This window comes from Candoia aspera, chromosome 2, assembly GCF_035149785.1.
Source record: "Candoia aspera isolate rCanAsp1 chromosome 2, rCanAsp1.hap2, whole genome shotgun sequence".
Taxonomy (NCBI): Eukaryota; Metazoa; Chordata; class Lepidosauria; order Squamata; family Boidae; genus Candoia; species Candoia aspera.
The window spans coordinates 256,988,149-257,005,091 of NC_086154.1; the positions used below are offsets into that span (position 1 = coordinate 256,988,149).

The following is a 16,943-nucleotide window of genomic DNA, read 5'->3' on the forward strand; positions in this document are numbered from 1 at the left end:
CAAATTTCATATATGTTTATTTAGATGATTTATAGTACAGCTACCCAACTCAGCTTCCACATCTTTGAAAACGTAAAAACAGAAACCAGTAACAAAACACCGTAAGGCAGAATAACTGAGGGCAAACCAAGTATATTCCGATTCAAAGTCATTTCAGGTCAGGCTCATCCAACACTCTGGCCCAATGCTTGAAGGAAGCTTTCAAGGCCTTACGGAAGGCACTTCTGAATCTTGGGTGAATGCTGTTCCAAAGGGCAGGCACCGGGACAGAGAAGTATGCACTCTTTATTTTGAGAAACATTTCAAGAAAAGCACTGCTGGACTTTGTGAATTATGCCCTGCTGATGTCACAACAGATTCTGCTTAGATGGAAAGTACCATTTCATTAGGAAAAAAAGTCTACAATAAATTTTGCTGAATTCCTCCATAAATAAAGGACTGTCTATCAGTATGGGCACAAAACCCTATATTGTTTTATGCCTCCCTTATGCTTCATGGCTTTTCTGTTCTCCATTTTCCACCATTTTAATTTTCAATAGAGAGCGTTTGGTGCAGGGATTAAAGGCATCAGACTAGAAACTGGGAGACTGTAAATTCTAGTCCCACTTTGGGCACAAAGCCAGCTGGGTGCCCTTGGGCCAGCCGTTCCCTCTCAGCCCTGGAAAGGAGACAATGGCAAACCACTTCGGAAAAACCTTGCCAAGAAAATTGGGCAAGGGACTTGTCCAGGCAGTCTTTGAGAATCCGACACAATTGAACAGATTAAAAAAATTTTTTTTAAAAATAATCTTTCAGTTGTCTCAAGCTTTGCATTTGTCCCTTATAGCACGTGGCCTTAGTTCTACACCAGAGCACTTTGTTTTTATGTAGAAGCCTCCTTGTTTAGTCCTTGTATGAACAGTGGTAGTAAATGGTGGAGAAATCCTCTACTGAGGTCCTGGGACCTGTCAAAAGACAGAGTAGTCACAATGAACAAATAAACTTAATGGTGAGTTATTTTTAGGGCAAAATGGTATTTGGGAAGACAGGGAGTACTCATATAGGCCCTGTCAGCAACTCCTTAAAGCAGTTGTGACTTTTCCCTGGATTGTGGCCACCCTCCACAGCTGCAGCCTCATTCGACAAAAGGTCCATGTGGTTTAAGGAGTGGTAGAAGACGCTGGCGTGCAATCCCCACAGATTGCAAAGCATCTTTTTGCCTTGGGATGCAAAGTTTTCTTCTGTCTGATTTCCTGCCTTTATTTGAAGAGAACACTAGAAGAATTGTGTGTTTACTTCTAGAGGTGTGTGAATGGGGGCTGGGGGAGAGAGGAGAGAGATAGGGAGTCTTATAACTGGTAAAAGTTCTGACTGTCTGGCCCTGGATTTCTGTGAACCATTTTAATAATCCTGTCCTTCATTTCTCCCTCTTCTGCTTTAAACAAGTGATCAATTATGAGGTCTGCACGGTTACTGGCGATGTGCGGAATGCAGGCACCAATGCCAATGTCTTCATGCAGATTTATGGTGAGCTCGGTAAAACAGAGGTACTGATTTTGAAGAACAGGTCCAACAACTTTGAACGGGGAGCCACAGAAAAATTCAAGGTACACTGCCACAAGAATAGCAAGGGGGGTTCTAACAGCAGGGTGTGTGTGTGCTAATAACCATCCCCAAAGGTCCTGTGAAACTAAACATTGGAATTGCTACAAAGCTTGGACATTAAGTGCAATGTCTTCAGAAATCCCTTTGACATTGTCTTTGTCTGTATGTGTCCCCCGGTACAATCTAAATTGTCGTTCTTTATTTGCTCACTTTTTATGGACCACTCAGGTGACCTAGTCATCACCATTAAAAGATGGCATGGCCCTTCTTCTTTTGTTCTTCTGGGTCTCCCTTTCATTCTTTTGGGACTACGTTAATTTCAGCATTTTCTTTTGTATGTTTTTTTAAAGCAGGAATAGAGTGGAATCTCTGATGGTGTCAATTATCTTACCACAACTGTTTTGTTGCTTGAGCTCCCACTATAACATGTTCTCAAAGAGCTCTGAATGCCAGTGAAATGTACTGCTATTCTCACAAATTTTTTTGTCAATCATGAACTGGAGGAGGAAAGATTAACTCTTCCCAAAATCCATTTCACTCAGATATACCACCAAATGCTCGCTCTATCTATCTATCTATCATCTATCTATCTATCTATCTATCTATCTATCTATCTATCTATCTATCTATCAAATTTATACGGCCACCTATTTCATATAGTGATCCTAGACAGCTCACAACAACCAATAAAAACAAGAGTAAAAACAAGGCAACCCTACAATATACCCACAGTTTATTTTATTTTCACTTCAGCCATGTGGATAGACACAGCTGTTGGATGTAGATGGAGCTAGAACTCAACATTATCTATAGTGTGGAGTTTTGATGGAATTGGTCAATTCTTCTTAGACCCATTATACTGTAAGTCCCATCCTTCAAAGCTATAAATATAATACTTGGCAGTTGGAATCTTATGCAGAACTAAATCCAGTGATATGAAACAAAGGAAGGCTAAACAAATGATACTTGACTTATTTGATACAACTATTGTATCAGATAGATAGATAGATAGATAGATAGATAGATAGATAGATAGATAGATAGATAGATGGATGGATGGATGGATGGATGGATGGATGGATGGATGGATGGATGGATGGATGGATGGATGGATGATACACACACACCCAGATGTATCTATCAGATCTATCTATCTATCTATCTATCTATCTATCTATCTATCTATCTATCTATCTATCTATCTAATATGATAGAGAGATACTGAGATATAGAATCACATTGTAAGTTGTTTATGTATTAAATGTCAGAATGAAGAGATCTGTGCATTTTCAGTAAATGCCATTTTCCTTTATGTTCATTCTAAATCCTTTCTATTTCATATTCTGGGATTTCTTTTGAAAGCACAAAAACTGCATATAAATTGCTTAAATCCCCTAATTCTCTTCTAAAATACACATCTTTATAGGAGTTTCCCCAAAACAGGATATGCATTTTCTCTCCCAAAATACAACTCTAGTATATCCAGTATATTTTGACCAACTGTCTTCTTTAGGGCCAGCAGCCACCTGGTCATAAGAAATTAGTCAAAATGAGAGACCTACATAACTTCTAACAAATTCAGACACCTAAGTCTCTCCAGCTAACATGACAGATCTAAGCATCATCCTCTAGTTTTCCCTTATTATTGTCATTCCAATTTTTATTTTTATGGCTCTGTATTATTTTATTATTTTTCCATTCTATATTCATGTTCCCTGTTGAAAATCATAGTGGTTGGGTTTATGTGCCAGCAGACAGATAGACCCCCATCAGGAATGTGGCAGTAAGCCAGAGGATGGCATAGCTGGTCACAGAGTTTAATTGTGAATCTTTAGAAAGCTGGGGGTACCCTATGATAAGACATGGTGTAGTTCATCTGCCTCCATATTGTTTATGTCAACTTTTCCAACTAGCATCCTCAAGCTGGGCTGGGATTTCAATTTCTAGTATTCTCTAGGCAGATGCCAGATGGAGGAAGCCATACATGATTTTGAGAAGGACAATGAGGATAAACAGAAGAACAGAAATTAAATGGCATGAAGAGATTGAAGGACCAGGGATGTTTCACTTTGAGAAGGGATGAGTGAGGAAGGATATAATAGCATTCTTCAAGTATCTAAAAGAAGATCATATAGTAGGTCAAGACCTGTTCTCTCTCAATCCAGGGTGCAGCACATTGAATAAAGTACTTACGTAGATCCCAAAAAATGTTGGAAAAAAATCCTAATAGTAAGAACACTTAGGAACAATTAGGAAGTAATTACCCTGTGAGATGGTGGGCTCTCTTTCATTGTATGTGTTCCCATGGAGGCTAGATAGCCATCTGGCTGGGATGCTTTAATTAGGACTCCTGCACTGAGTAAGAATTGTAGATAGACCTTTTTAAGTGGAGATGCCAAAGTGGTACATTCAAAAGATGAGTCCCATCACAGAATTATGTTTCCTTCCTCCAGTTCTATGGCTACCAAATTGCTCTAAAATTAAATGAGCATGCTCCTGCTTGGGGAATGGCACTATTAGCCCAAGAAGAAATCTCTCCGGCTCCCACACATGTTAAAATCAGGTGTTGGGTGCTTGCTAGTGGCTAATAGGATTGAGCTTCACTTAAGGTAGTTGCTTTAAGGAGCTGCAGATAGGTGCAAACATTTGTGCTCCTGTGCATTCTGAAGCATCTCTTTGAAAATAAATCAGAATTGTTTTAGAGCTTTATTGGTTAGCCAAGTAGGGTGAGAAAGCCTCTGTTCCAAACTTGCCTTACACACAAACTCATCAGTAGGCAGCAGCAATATCTCAAACCTCCTTTCAACTCAGTAATCTGCACTATAAAGTAAAAATTCTGTATGATTATCAGGATTAATGAGTTAGTGGTATGCAACAATCTTTTCAAAAATTTGAAATGCTATTTTACCATTAAGATTTATTATTCCTGTTAAAGATAGAAGCTGTTGATGTTGGCAGAATCTATAAGATCCGAATTGGCCATGATGGGACAGGCTTGGGAGATGGATGGTTCTTGGAAAAAGTCACTATTAAAAAAATGGTGACAAAGGAGGTAGAAAAGAAGAAGAGAAAGAAGAAAAAGAAATCCATAGAAGAGGAAGTAGAAGAGGAGACAAAAGAGCCAGATACTATGGAGATTTATAATTTTGCACCCCATCGTTGGCTGGCGAGTGATGAAGAGGACAAGGAGCTGGTTGTGGAGCTGACCACAGAAGATGGATCTGAACTTGAAGGTGAATGGGGATCATCTTAGTTTATAATTTTATGATTGTGTTCTAGCATAACCGGCTTTAGGAAGATGTTCTTTAACCTGGTGCTGCTCAGATAATGGGCAACTGAAATCTAACACATTTGGAAATTACCATGCTAGAAAAGGTTCCTTTAGGGCGTGGTGCAAAAAGTAGGGCCAGCCGCTACCCCTTTTGTGGTCCTCAGAGCCCAAGGAGAGGGGTGAAGCAAAAAAAATGGGTGCTTTGGTTTACATTGTAGGTGCTGGGTGGGGGTTAAGGGGCAAAAGGAATGCTTTAGTTTTGTAGATGCATGGGGCACCCATTTCATTCTTTAAACTGCCCAACCTCCTCCCAAATGCCCTGGCCATTCTTGTCTGGGAATCCTGGTACAACCCTCAAGGCAATGGAAGTTGTGTGAAATGGACATTGTGTCCGAAATGTTGCTTCAGGATCTCAGTTGGTGAGATAAAGTATTTTCCTAACCAAAACCTGAATGCGCACTTCAGACAGAAATTAAAGCACTGTATATTCGTGAGAATGATCTTTCTGGAGAGTTGATTTCTTGAGGTTTCTCCTCATTGGATGAACACAACTTGGAAATTATTGAGGTTACTGTTGGACAGCTGTTTTAGGACATTCCAGAGATCCATCCAGGTCCAGGTTTGAGATACTGTTGTGATGAACATACAACCCACTAGACCTGCTTTTACAGCCCCTGGAGCTTCCACAAGTATTCATCACTGAAATTTGGAATGAAAACTGATTTTTGGTATACCTTCTGGTTTTTTTAACAAGAGAAAAAAAGGGACTAAACAAAGTATATTAGCCGCCATGAGGCACAATACCCATATTTAGCTTTAAGTGTAATCCCAAACCATCCAAGTGCAAAAAAAAAAGGGGGGGGGGTTTAAGAATTTCAGCCCCGCCTCTCCAGGGACTGCAGCCTGTCATCATTAACCTTGTTGAGTCTTCAAAGGTCGAGAAGCATTTTAAAAAACAAAGTGCAATTTCTGCCACAAAAATAACAAAAACAAAAACTCGACCTGTTTTGAGGTTTTAAAGGTTCGAACCATATCCTACATGAAATTCCACTATTCTTTGCTTCTGTGGTTTCTTGATAACATAAACGCAGCCTGGGTCCAAGCTGGAAGGGACCATGTGAGGAAAGCCAGCTTAACCCTTTCCAGGGTATCCTTGTCTCAGAATCATTCTTCCACAAAGCTGATTTTCCTTTAATAAGGGAAGAAAACGAACCGCTCCCTACCCCCTTCCCTTCTCTTTCCTTCTCCAAGTCTCAGATCAGCTTGCAGAGGTGAATTGGCAAATCTTGAGCAAAGTTTCCCCGATAGGCCCACCTGCTTATCCTGCCCATTTGCTTGCACGCATGGCCTAGGCTATCCTGCATTGTCACCCCAAAGGCATGTTGAATTGAGGCGTCAGTTCCTTCTTCCTCTGGATGTTCTCTGGATGCTTGCAGAGATCAGGTGAACAGGCCAATGTAGAAAAAGGAGGACAAGGGCCATAGTGGAGCATGGGCCTTAATAATTCCCTAGCAAGGCCATCCTCAATACCAACTTTCTTTTTTGCTGAAGAAAAGGAACTGGAGGAAAAGAGATGCTGAACAGCCTTGATCCAACGGTTCTACTTAGCCACAGACCGAGTTTTAAGCAAAGGAAGCGGCAGCAGAGGTTAAGGGTTAAGCATCAGTGAACTGAACTCACTTCTCAAAAAAGCACTCAGCTTGTTGTACTGGTCCCTAGTGAAAGAAACCAGATTTGCAGCAAAAAATATCTGAGGACCGCTTGACTGACATGTTAATGGTTTACTTTCTCTCTAGCAAACATTTATGAAGTCCATGTTATAACTGGGATGATATGGGGAGCTGGTACTGATGCAGATGTTTTCTTGAGCATCTACGGTGAAAGAGGAGACAGTGGGGAGCGTCATCTGAAGTATTCAAATCATCTGAATAAATTTGAAAAGAACCAGGTAAGGCGCCAAAAACCAGAACTGCAATGGGTTTGCTCCACATATAAAGCTGCCTTAAACTGAACCTCCAAACTACTATTCCGATTGGCAAGAATTCTTCAAAAGTCTCCCGAAGAAACCTTGGATTCAGATCTTTCGCTTTCCTTAAATTGGAAATACCAGGGCTTAACCTGAGATCTTGTGAGTGCAAGGGTGATCACTGAACTTTGTCAGCTTCCCCACTCATCTGTCTTCCAGATATGTACAATAAATCCCAGAATTCTCAATTAGCATCACCGTTTAGAAATACTAGGAGATCCAGCCCCCATTCTTAGCATCAAGTTGGAGAGGACTGAGCTAAGGCTGTGCCTTCCCACATTCATAGTTTTCAGTAAATGTTCCTTTAAAAAATGCTTTCTTCAGTTGGGATAATGAGTTTGTTGCTCTTCACAGGAAAAAAAAGGCCTGAACGGTAGCCTCCCATGTAAAGATTTACATTGATATCAAAATTGTTTTAATAAAAGGTGACAAGTCCCTTCAGTAGTTTTCGTCAGTAGTTATTTTTAAGGACAAAATTATACGAATGCTTTGAGAAGTGAGCAGGGCTCCAATATTTCATGTATTCCAACTTTTCTATAAGTATGTGCAGAAAAAATGAAATATAAATAGATGACCTCTTCTCTCCACACCAGCTTTCCTCATTCAGCAGGTTCCCACATCCAACTAATATTGTGTTATTTGTTGTTTTGTTCTGTCTGTCGGAAAGACTATTTCTATTAATATCCCCACCCCACAATGCTAACTCACCACTAGGGATAGCATCTGAGAAGCTGCATTCACACAACACACCTCTTCTCCTGGCTAGTGACCTAATACCTTGAACTGCACACAGGATTTGTGCAACACAACAAATAAATAAAAACCAACCTTGCATCTCAGGTTGCGCAAATGCATCTGCTCAGTTTTATCTGTCCTGGTTTAGCATGTTGTCTGAACACAGTCTTATCTCCGACTGTTTACTTCCTTGCCAATATTCCCTGAAGTCAGATATTAGCAAAGAGCTGAATATTCAGGTCATTTGCAGTGTCAATGTTCATAGGAGAGGATTCTACAGAGAATTTTGAAGAAAAAAACTTGGCTGATCCCTGATCGCCCATTATTAAGGTTGCGACCCTGTGCCCACTTAAAAATGTAAATCTTCCCTTCAGCCAGTCTGAATTCCTGGTAATTTTGTATTTTCATGGCAACAATATGGGAAGAGTTTGCCACTGCTGCCTTCCAGGATGCTTTTTTTTCAATTTATCGATCTAGCCTACAGCCCTGGGGTTTGCGGGTGACCTCTCATCCAGCTACAGAGTCAGACCTGTCCCACTGAATTTAGTGAGACTTGCTTCTGTCCTAGGACCTGCATAGGAATGTACTGGGCAGACATTTAAAATGGAGATACATTAGGTCCTAGACACAAACTACAAGGCTGCAATCCCATTTCTCGCAGGTGGATATATTCACCGTCAGAGCTATTGACTTGGGAGAGCTCAAGAAACTAAGAATTCGGCATGATGACTCTGGAAGCAGTCCAGCTTGGTTCCTGGAGAGGATTGACATCATTGACACCAAAGAGGAAACCACGTGAGTTAGGAGAGATTAGCCATGTAGCTAATCCAAATTAGTTCCTTAAAATGCAGTTTGTTGAAATTAGGATCAGAACTACGTAGGAGAAATGGGTAGTATAGTTTCTTTTCAAGAGCTGCATTCCCCCTGGACTAATCATGTGTGGGAGTAGGAGGGTGCACATTGGCCAGACTTGAAGCAAGCAAGGGGTGGGTCCCTAAGAAAGTGGCTTTCTGATTCCTCTCCTTTTCATTCTCTCATTCCGTTCCTCAAGCAACAAGTTGTAGGGAAGTGAAAGAATGCTCTTATCAAAATTCAGTTCCGGAAGTCTTTTGAAATTAGGCTGAGGGCCTCGTGTAGTTCTCTGCCATAACTGGCCCACCTTATTTTAAGGAGAGCTGAGCTGGACCAGATGTTTCTGAAGCCAGTTCAATGGCCTGCTAGAACCACTGAAATGGAGCAGAGCTTATAACACAGTTTAGAAGCTGGTACAGAAAAAGAAAATTATCTTAAATAGTTTCAATGAGCATGCCACAGAGACACAGGTTATTGCTCTTACACATTCAGCCCTCCCAAGCATAAAGAATCACACACTTAGACACATTAGGTTAGGAAGTAAAAAGAAGCTTACTGACTTTATTCTTTGTTGTTCTGTAACATCCATCTTGGTGGAAAAGATGAAGTTCCTTTGTCCTTTTCTTTCTAATCACATACTTTGCCCTAAACTCTCAGCCCTACAGCTGCCAAGAGGTGTGTGGAAGAGAGGGGCAGAATCCCTCATCAAGGCCCAAGCACGTGGCCCTGATGAAGAGAGCAGCATCCATGCTGCCTCTCCCTGGGTGGAGAAGGGGGAAAAAGAGAGAAAGCGGGAGTGGCAACAAACAGCTTCCTCCGAGTTGCATTGTGGGGCAACTTAATTTGCATGTTAATGAGGCATGCTGGGTTTGCCAAAACTTCCAACAGTTTCTTGTGTAGCTGCCTCCAGTATTGGAGGTGACTCCAGAAATTTCCAGCTTTATAGAGGGAAAAATCTCCTTCATTTTCTCCATTTTATGCCACTCTGTGATACATCTTTCTGTTTTAAAATACGTTAAGGCATTCAGTTGCAATATCTGTCTCCTTGCTTCCACCCCACTCCTATTCTGAACTTTCAGGCAAGTTGCAGAGAGAACAGTGCAGTCAGCTAGCAAGTCACGTCCAGGAGCAGGAAATTGGTTCATCTCCCTTCACTTGTTTCTTAGCCTGACTCCCAAGAAAAATAGCTGCTGCTGGGACTTTTGGGGATGTGTTGCTTTTCAGCTATTTATTCAATCACTACTACTATCAACAACAATATAGGGACGCGGTGGTGCTGCGGGTTAAACCACTGAGCTGCTGAGCTTGCCGATCGGAAGGTCGGCGGTTCGACTCTGCGTGACGGGGTGAGCTCCCATTGCTAGTCCCAGCTCCTGCCAACCTAGCAGTTTGAAAACATGCACATATGAGTAGATTAATAGGTATTGCTTCGGCGGGCAGGTAACAGCGTTCCGTGTAGTCATGCCGGCCACATGACCATGGAGGAAGTGTCTTCGGACAAATGCCGGCTCTTCGGCTTTGAAACGGAGATGAGCACCGCCCCCTAGAGTCAGACACGACTGGACTTAATGTCAAGGGAAACCTTAAAACTACTATCAACAACAATATAATTACAGTTCAGATGTCCTGCATAGATAAGATGACCTGTTTTAGGCAGAGGATGAGACCAAAGATAGGACATAAGCTCAAGGTCACGCAGGGAGTGTCAAAATCTGCAGCATGGCACATGTAGCATCACAACTGAAGCCCCACCCCTTTTCTAGAAGAGTGACATCACCAGACATACAAAAAGAGTGGGGCTTTTCTCTCAGTGCCCAACATCTTGCAGATTTTGACAGCACACACACACAAACACACACACACGGATACTGCTGCTCAAGGTATACACGTGATGCTTTAGAATCCTCCAAAGGGTGATGCCAGGTTGCAACAGTATTTAATTCATTCATTTGAGCACCATTTACATAAGATTGAATCAAGTTTAATTTTTTGCCTTGCCCCAATAGTTCTACCACTCTAAATAGCTGACATTTGTTCAGGAACGGATGAGAGCCAAAACGTAAAGCAAATTTCCATTTTTTTCCCTCCTGTGACCTTTCTAGATGCTTTTGCTCTTAGAAATTCTGTACTTTTACCTGTTTTTCTGTTCTACGGAGTACATTCTGCCCAGAAGATGCCCATCAGCTTATGCTGAAGAGGGCCTGCTCCTCCTGAAAGATTAGTTTTTCCAGAGTCAATAATCGGGAGGTGGCTAAGTGGGCAGATGCTAAACCATATTATTCTTGCAGTTATTATTTCCCGTGCCAAAGATGGTTGGCAGTGGAAGAAGATGACGGTCAAATTGCCAGGGAGCTGGTCCCAGTGGCTGAAGCATTTGTGATGAAGGATTCGGATAACACGGGCTCTGTCGCAACGCTCGGCCTAGAACAGAAAGGTTTGCTATCTTCCATATTGATGCTGGAGGAGAAACTGAGCCTATTGAGTAGGAGAAAGCCTAAAGAAACCATCATTTCTGGTTTGGGAGTGTGGTGATTTTAGGACAAAGACTTATTGCCATCATTTGACTTGTGCTACTGAGGCTGTTTATAGGAATGCTTTGTGGAATGAAGCTATGACCAAGTGGAACCTCTGCTGCATTTTACGGGGTGGGGGAACTATAAGTCTTCAAGGTGTGGACTAGTGGGCAGTGTGTAAAGTTACAGGTCCTACCTATGTTAAAGATTCACAGGGCTCCCAGGGAGCATACTGAGTTATCCTAATCAGCCACAATCTCCAGACAGAGGCCATTCCCATCTCTACCTAGTTATATTGGAGATTGGGCTTTTGTACAGAAAAGCCAATGAGGGATAGCTTCTTTATCATGAGAAAGCTACAAACAACCGTGGCTCATTTCACATCTTACATAAAACTTTGGGCTGCAAAAATGCAGACAACCACAAAAATACTTATTGCTACCTTCTAGTGGTCATCTGGATATTTCTGCCCAGGCTGGTAGACCTTCCTTATGTTAATCATGGTTGATTTAATAAACCAGTGCTGAATTTATATAGAGTATCTGGATTTACATGCTAAATTAGAGGCCTCCGACAGGAGGAGATGGGCGGGGATAAATTAGATAAATAAATAAATTAATTAAATTAAAACCAAACTAAATGATGGTTTAGTGAGTATGTGACACTTGTAATTATGGCGACACACTTTTTAAGGACCAGCTAAACCACAATAAAATAGCAAACAAAATTCAAAGGTGATGCAAAGTGGGGAGGGGGTGATCTAACCCAGATTTTTCTTTTTCTCTCGTTTCCCATTTTAATAGTTTGAATTACCTTTTTTTCCTCTGAAAAAGGGTTATTAAGAATTGAAAATCTTCCTCATTGTACTGTGCAATGTTATTTGGTACTAATTAAAGGGTTACCTGCTCTGGCTTTTAGCTCACTTTTATGAAACCTTTCTTATTTTATTAAAAAGAGCTGTAAACATGGGACAAAAAAGGGAAATAAAATCCAGAGTATCTCGGAAATGGCTCCTCCCAAATGGAGATTCTTCTTTTAACAGCTAATTCAACCACATTCTCAGTGAGAGTGAAAACTGGAGACAAGAAAAATGCTGGGACAGACTCCAATGTCTTTATCATTCTTTATGGATCCAAAGATGACACAGGTAGGAGCCAAGCTCACCCTTGCAAATTATTCAGTTGGATTTTGGCCACTAGTCTAATGAGTAGCCCAAGAGGCACGAATATTGGCTCAATGAGTTGGTTGGCTCTTTCTCTAAGTGTTTTTATCTTCACGTGTTTGTTTGCTTGCTCATAAATACAGCTGAATCAAATAAACTTTTTCTTTTACATCTGAAATAAATATTTTTGGTGGAATGTCCAGACTTCCTTTTTTGGGGTGGGGTGGGGATTCTCCACAGGGCCTTCTGAGGCTTCTTTTTGGCTTAATACTAAGTGCAGAGTAGTGCATGTCCTTCCTGAAGGAGAAGAAGGAGTTCCCTCTTGCTATTTCACACTTGTTTGTTACAATGAATGTACAAAGTCTGGGGAACCCAAGACCAAACTCTGGATGGCTTTTATGATTGTCTGAAGATTGAAAAAGAGGGGGAAATCTGCAGGGTATACCTGATCCATACTGTGCCCTAAATAGGTGCAACCAATAAAGTAGTTAGGAAAACAATTTATTTTATCCCAAATCGCTGGGAGCTGGACAGCATCTAAATTTAATATATTATTATTGGTATTAGTATTGGTATTATATAAATTTTTTAACAACATACGTTGATTTCCAGTGTGACCATTCAGGTGAGAAGTGGCACAAGATTCCTCCAGTTTAGTTGGTTCTTTCATTTGATCCACAAATGTTTTTGTCCTTTATGTCCTCTTTTTAAACACTTCCAATGAAGGAGAGTCCACCCCATCCTGAGGCAGTCTGTTCAATATTTGATCAGCTGTTATCATTAGGAAATGTTTCCTGGAGTCCAACCAAAATCTACTTCCTTGTAATTAAAATGTCCTAATAGCAAGTGCTGCTCAACAGTGGGCATCTTTATACACAGCCTGGATAGCCATCTGTCTGGGATATTGTAGTAATGGATTCCTGCCCTGAATAGAGGGGTGGACTGGATGTTCTTCAAGGTCTCTTCCAACCCTTACATTCAACTATTCTAAGGTAGCAGGCAGCACTCTTGATGGGCCCTAAATGGACAGTTCCTTCATAGGTGCCCAAATGTGGCTACTGCTGGCACCGTCAAAGATATTTTCATTTGTAACAACGGGAGTCTTTGATTAAAACAAAAACAGGGACAATCTACTTGAAGGCTTCCAAGACTAACCGGAACAAATTTGAGCAAGGAAAAGTTGATGTCTTTACAGTGGAATGTGTGGACCTTGGAGATTTGAAGAAAATAAAGATTGGCCATGATAATACAGGTATGATGGCATGAAAGTTCTTGGAGACTTGTAGGGTGGATTGATACCATAATATCTATACCTCTGTCCGTCCCTTTTTGGAAACGTTAACCTGGATTAAAAAATATCCCTTCCCCAAGCCTAGAGGCTAAACCTGGAAGTTATAGAGTATACTAGTTTTTCTAGAGCTGTTCTCCATGCTTCAATGGAACTACTCTGGGGTAACCAGTAAGCAACCCAAAGGCAACCCTTTGAGTTGAACCTGACTCCTGGTGATTTAATGGATATGCCTACATTTATTTATTTTATTTTATTTTATCAGATTTGTCACCGCCTATCTCCTCCCACCAGAGGGACTCTGGGCGGTTTCCTTGGCAATAATACAGGACCAGTTGTCTTTGTTTTGTTCTAAAACGATTGTTCAGGTTCCCAGTTTAGCCTACTGACCTCTATTCCCTGGAGGTTTCCCATCCAGGTACTTACTGTCATGAGTAAGGATGGCCAGCAGGGGGCTCCCATCCAGACTGTCAAGCGCATGCGTAGCACTGAGGAATTGGGCAGCCATTCAAAGAGACACAGATCAGGACCGCCTTAAACTTTGGGGTTTATATGTCTGGGTTTTCCCACGCTTCTTCAGTTTGTTAGGATTGATGTCCTAACAGCCAGGAAACACACTGAGACAAGGAACTGGTCTCTAATATTATTGCTAGTACTTAACAGGAATCCTAACAAACTGAAGAAGCGTGGGAAAACCCAGCCATATAACCCCCAAGGGTTAAGGCGGTCCTGATCTGTGTCTCTTTGAATGGCTGACCAATTCCTCAGTGCTACGCATGCGCTTAACAGTCTGGATGGGATCCCCTGCTCGCCATCCTTACTCATGACACTTACCAAACCCAACCCTATTTGGTTCCCCAGCCCAGATAATGTCACCCAAGTCTTGCTATCCACTGAGATTCCACCCTGAAGAGGAGTAAGTAAGTTTAGTAGCGAAGGACAGATTAGTTGATTTCTTTTTGCAACTCTTCTTGCAAATCTGCCTATTTCAGTTCATTTCCATTTCTCATTTGTTCCTGTATACATTTGATTCATCCAATTGCCATATTAGCCTGAGACTTTAAAAAAATATATATTAAAATTTGTATGTGTTTTTCTACACATTTCTCTTGGTATTGTACTTTGGTTTACAATATTGTCTAACATGCAAGGAATTTAATAACTCTTTTCCTGCGTGTTTTTTTTTTTACATTTTTATTTCATGATTATATTCATACTTACGCAGATCATTCCCTAATATATGTTATTGGGGAGATCTGGTACATTTGGTCTAGTGGTTAAGGCACCAGACTGGAAACCAGGAGATCGTGAGTTCCAGTCCCATCTTAGGCACGAAAGCCGGCTGGGCGACCTTGGGCCAGTCGCTCTCTCTCAGCCTAACCCACCTCACAGGGTTGTTGTTGAGGAAGGAGCATTAGGCATGTTCTCCACCTTGAGTTATTTATAAAGATAATAAAGGCAGGATAGAAAATAAACAAACAAATAAAAATAATGCAAAATACTGCAGTTTTTGAAGTATAAATGCATTGGTTTGAAACAGCAGAATTAAACTGTCAGATGCAAATGCATCAATAGTAGCTGGATCATAGTTTGTCATGTGAAAGCAGTGAGCATTTTCTTTGTAGGTAATTCTGAAGGATGGTTTTTAGAATGGGTAGAAGTGGATGCCCCTTGCCTAGGGTTGTGCCAGAAGTTTCCTTGTGGTCGTTGGCTGGATAAATCTGAAGATGATGGAGCAACTGAAAGAGTCCTGTTTCCTGCAGAACTGCAGACAAGGACTTATGTCCCATGTGAGTAGTAGTGGGTCAACCTGCATTAGGTCTGATAGAAATCTGAGTGCCGCAGAACATTTAGTGAAGTAGTTCATCTACCATGAACCACACATCTACAAGGCTTCTAGAGGTGAGATGAGGGATAGAAACTAGCAAATCTCAACAGACAGAAAAGCCCCTTGCCAATTATTGTCCATGGTAGTCAACCAGCAAAATCCATCTATAGAATCCATGTCATCCTTCATGAAGTTAAGATTGCAAAATTTTGCAAGGTTTGAAGCTCTTCAGAGCTCTTCATTGGACCAGATGTTATAAAAAACAGTCTGAGGGGAAGGAGAGGGGAAAAGGCTGTCTTGAAGAAGTAGTCAGGAAATTCTCATGGTCAGCATTCAGGTGAGTGGTGGAAGAGAGCGAGACATCTGTGATTTTTGGAAATATCCACAATTGTCCCTAGGGCCTCTGAGATAAGGAAACCCGCCCCCCATTTTTGACCCACATAACAATGAGCAGTGCTCAAAACCACTTGTATTCTAAGCGAAACACACAGGTTTGTCTGGCAGCTGGAAAACAGAAGCCAAGAGAATTAGACCATTTGTGTATTAATACCTGCAGATAAATTGATAAGATGTGCTTAAATCTCACTCTCAAACATGAGGTGAAGGGTTATATTAGATACTACTACAACAAATACATTAGTTAATAATACAATATTAATAGTAATTATTTCAAAATTTCTCCCCCAAGAAGCATGCCCTTGTCTCATACTTGGCTCTTCCTTTTCTGATGATCTGTAAATGCTTCTTTGTATTTCAAAAACTATCTTCTCCGGGGTTTTCAACTGAACAAAAGGAATCAAAATATTCCAACAGCAAGTTAATGCTAGCATATTTTGATTCATTTTCTTTTTGGTTAGTTTTCTTCAGTTTTCTCCAACCTGGTATCTTCCAGATGCTTTGGGACAGTAATCTGAAGAATTACAAATAGCATCCTGGCTGTAAATTCTGTGCATTGTAATCCTAACACATCTGGTGGGTACCAGGCTGGGAAAGGTTGAATTTTGTTTTAGATTTCATTTCATTTGATATTTTAATATACTGATATTATTCTTGGATACAAAGCAGACGGAAGTCCTACATGTTATTTGCTCAGGGGCAAGCTCCAATAGGCACAGTGGGATTTAGTTTCAAGTAAATGTATGCAGCCTGGGCTATAAATCTTGTGAGTTGCTTCAACAGCTTTTGCTAGAGCAGAAAGCCTGGCACAAATTGACAGATGTTTATACTGCTGCATTTTTTAAATGTGCAAAGTGCTTGGGTCCACCTCAGATATCATGCTTTTCTTCAGTTCTTCTGAGCAAACTGTCAAAGTTGACATCACTGGTTTGGCAAGAAAGGGCGCTCAACCCAACCGTTTCCCACATGGTTACTCTACTTAAATGAATTCTTTGTGACTCTAATAATAATCTAATTTTCCCATCATTACCCTTACAGATTATTTACTTAGCTTGCAAGAGGAAGAATCAAATGATCTGATAACATTTCAGGAAGCTTAGTTGCCAGCAAGCAGGAAAGAGCTCATAATGTTATTACATGACCCAATTAAAATGATTCTACTGGGAATGTGATTGTTTAGCTGCTGCAGGATGAAGCAGGAAGCTGGCAAAACAGACTAAGGATTTTTGCATCTTAGCTGAAATATTACAATTCTATTCTGCTGCTGAAAACTAGGGTTGCACCCTCC

At 41.0% G+C, this 16,943-nt stretch overlaps 1 protein-coding gene across 1 annotated transcript in view; it reads left to right on the forward strand.

Annotated features, from left to right (window-relative positions):
• Positions 1-16,943, forward strand: part of LOXHD1 (lipoxygenase homology PLAT domains 1) — a 159,145-nt gene that overhangs the window by 72,056 nt on the left and 70,146 nt on the right. The window contains exons 19-26 of the mRNA XM_063293185.1: positions 1,426-1,586; positions 4,520-4,817; positions 6,652-6,803; positions 8,278-8,411; positions 10,757-10,902; positions 12,024-12,128; positions 13,267-13,395; positions 15,057-15,221. Of these exons, the coding sequence (XP_063149255.1) occupies positions 1,426-1,586; positions 4,520-4,817; positions 6,652-6,803; positions 8,278-8,411; positions 10,757-10,902; positions 12,024-12,128; positions 13,267-13,395; positions 15,057-15,221 (1,290 nt within the window). The remainder of the gene's footprint in view (positions 1-1,425; positions 1,587-4,519; positions 4,818-6,651; positions 6,804-8,277; positions 8,412-10,756; positions 10,903-12,023; positions 12,129-13,266; positions 13,396-15,056; positions 15,222-16,943) is intronic.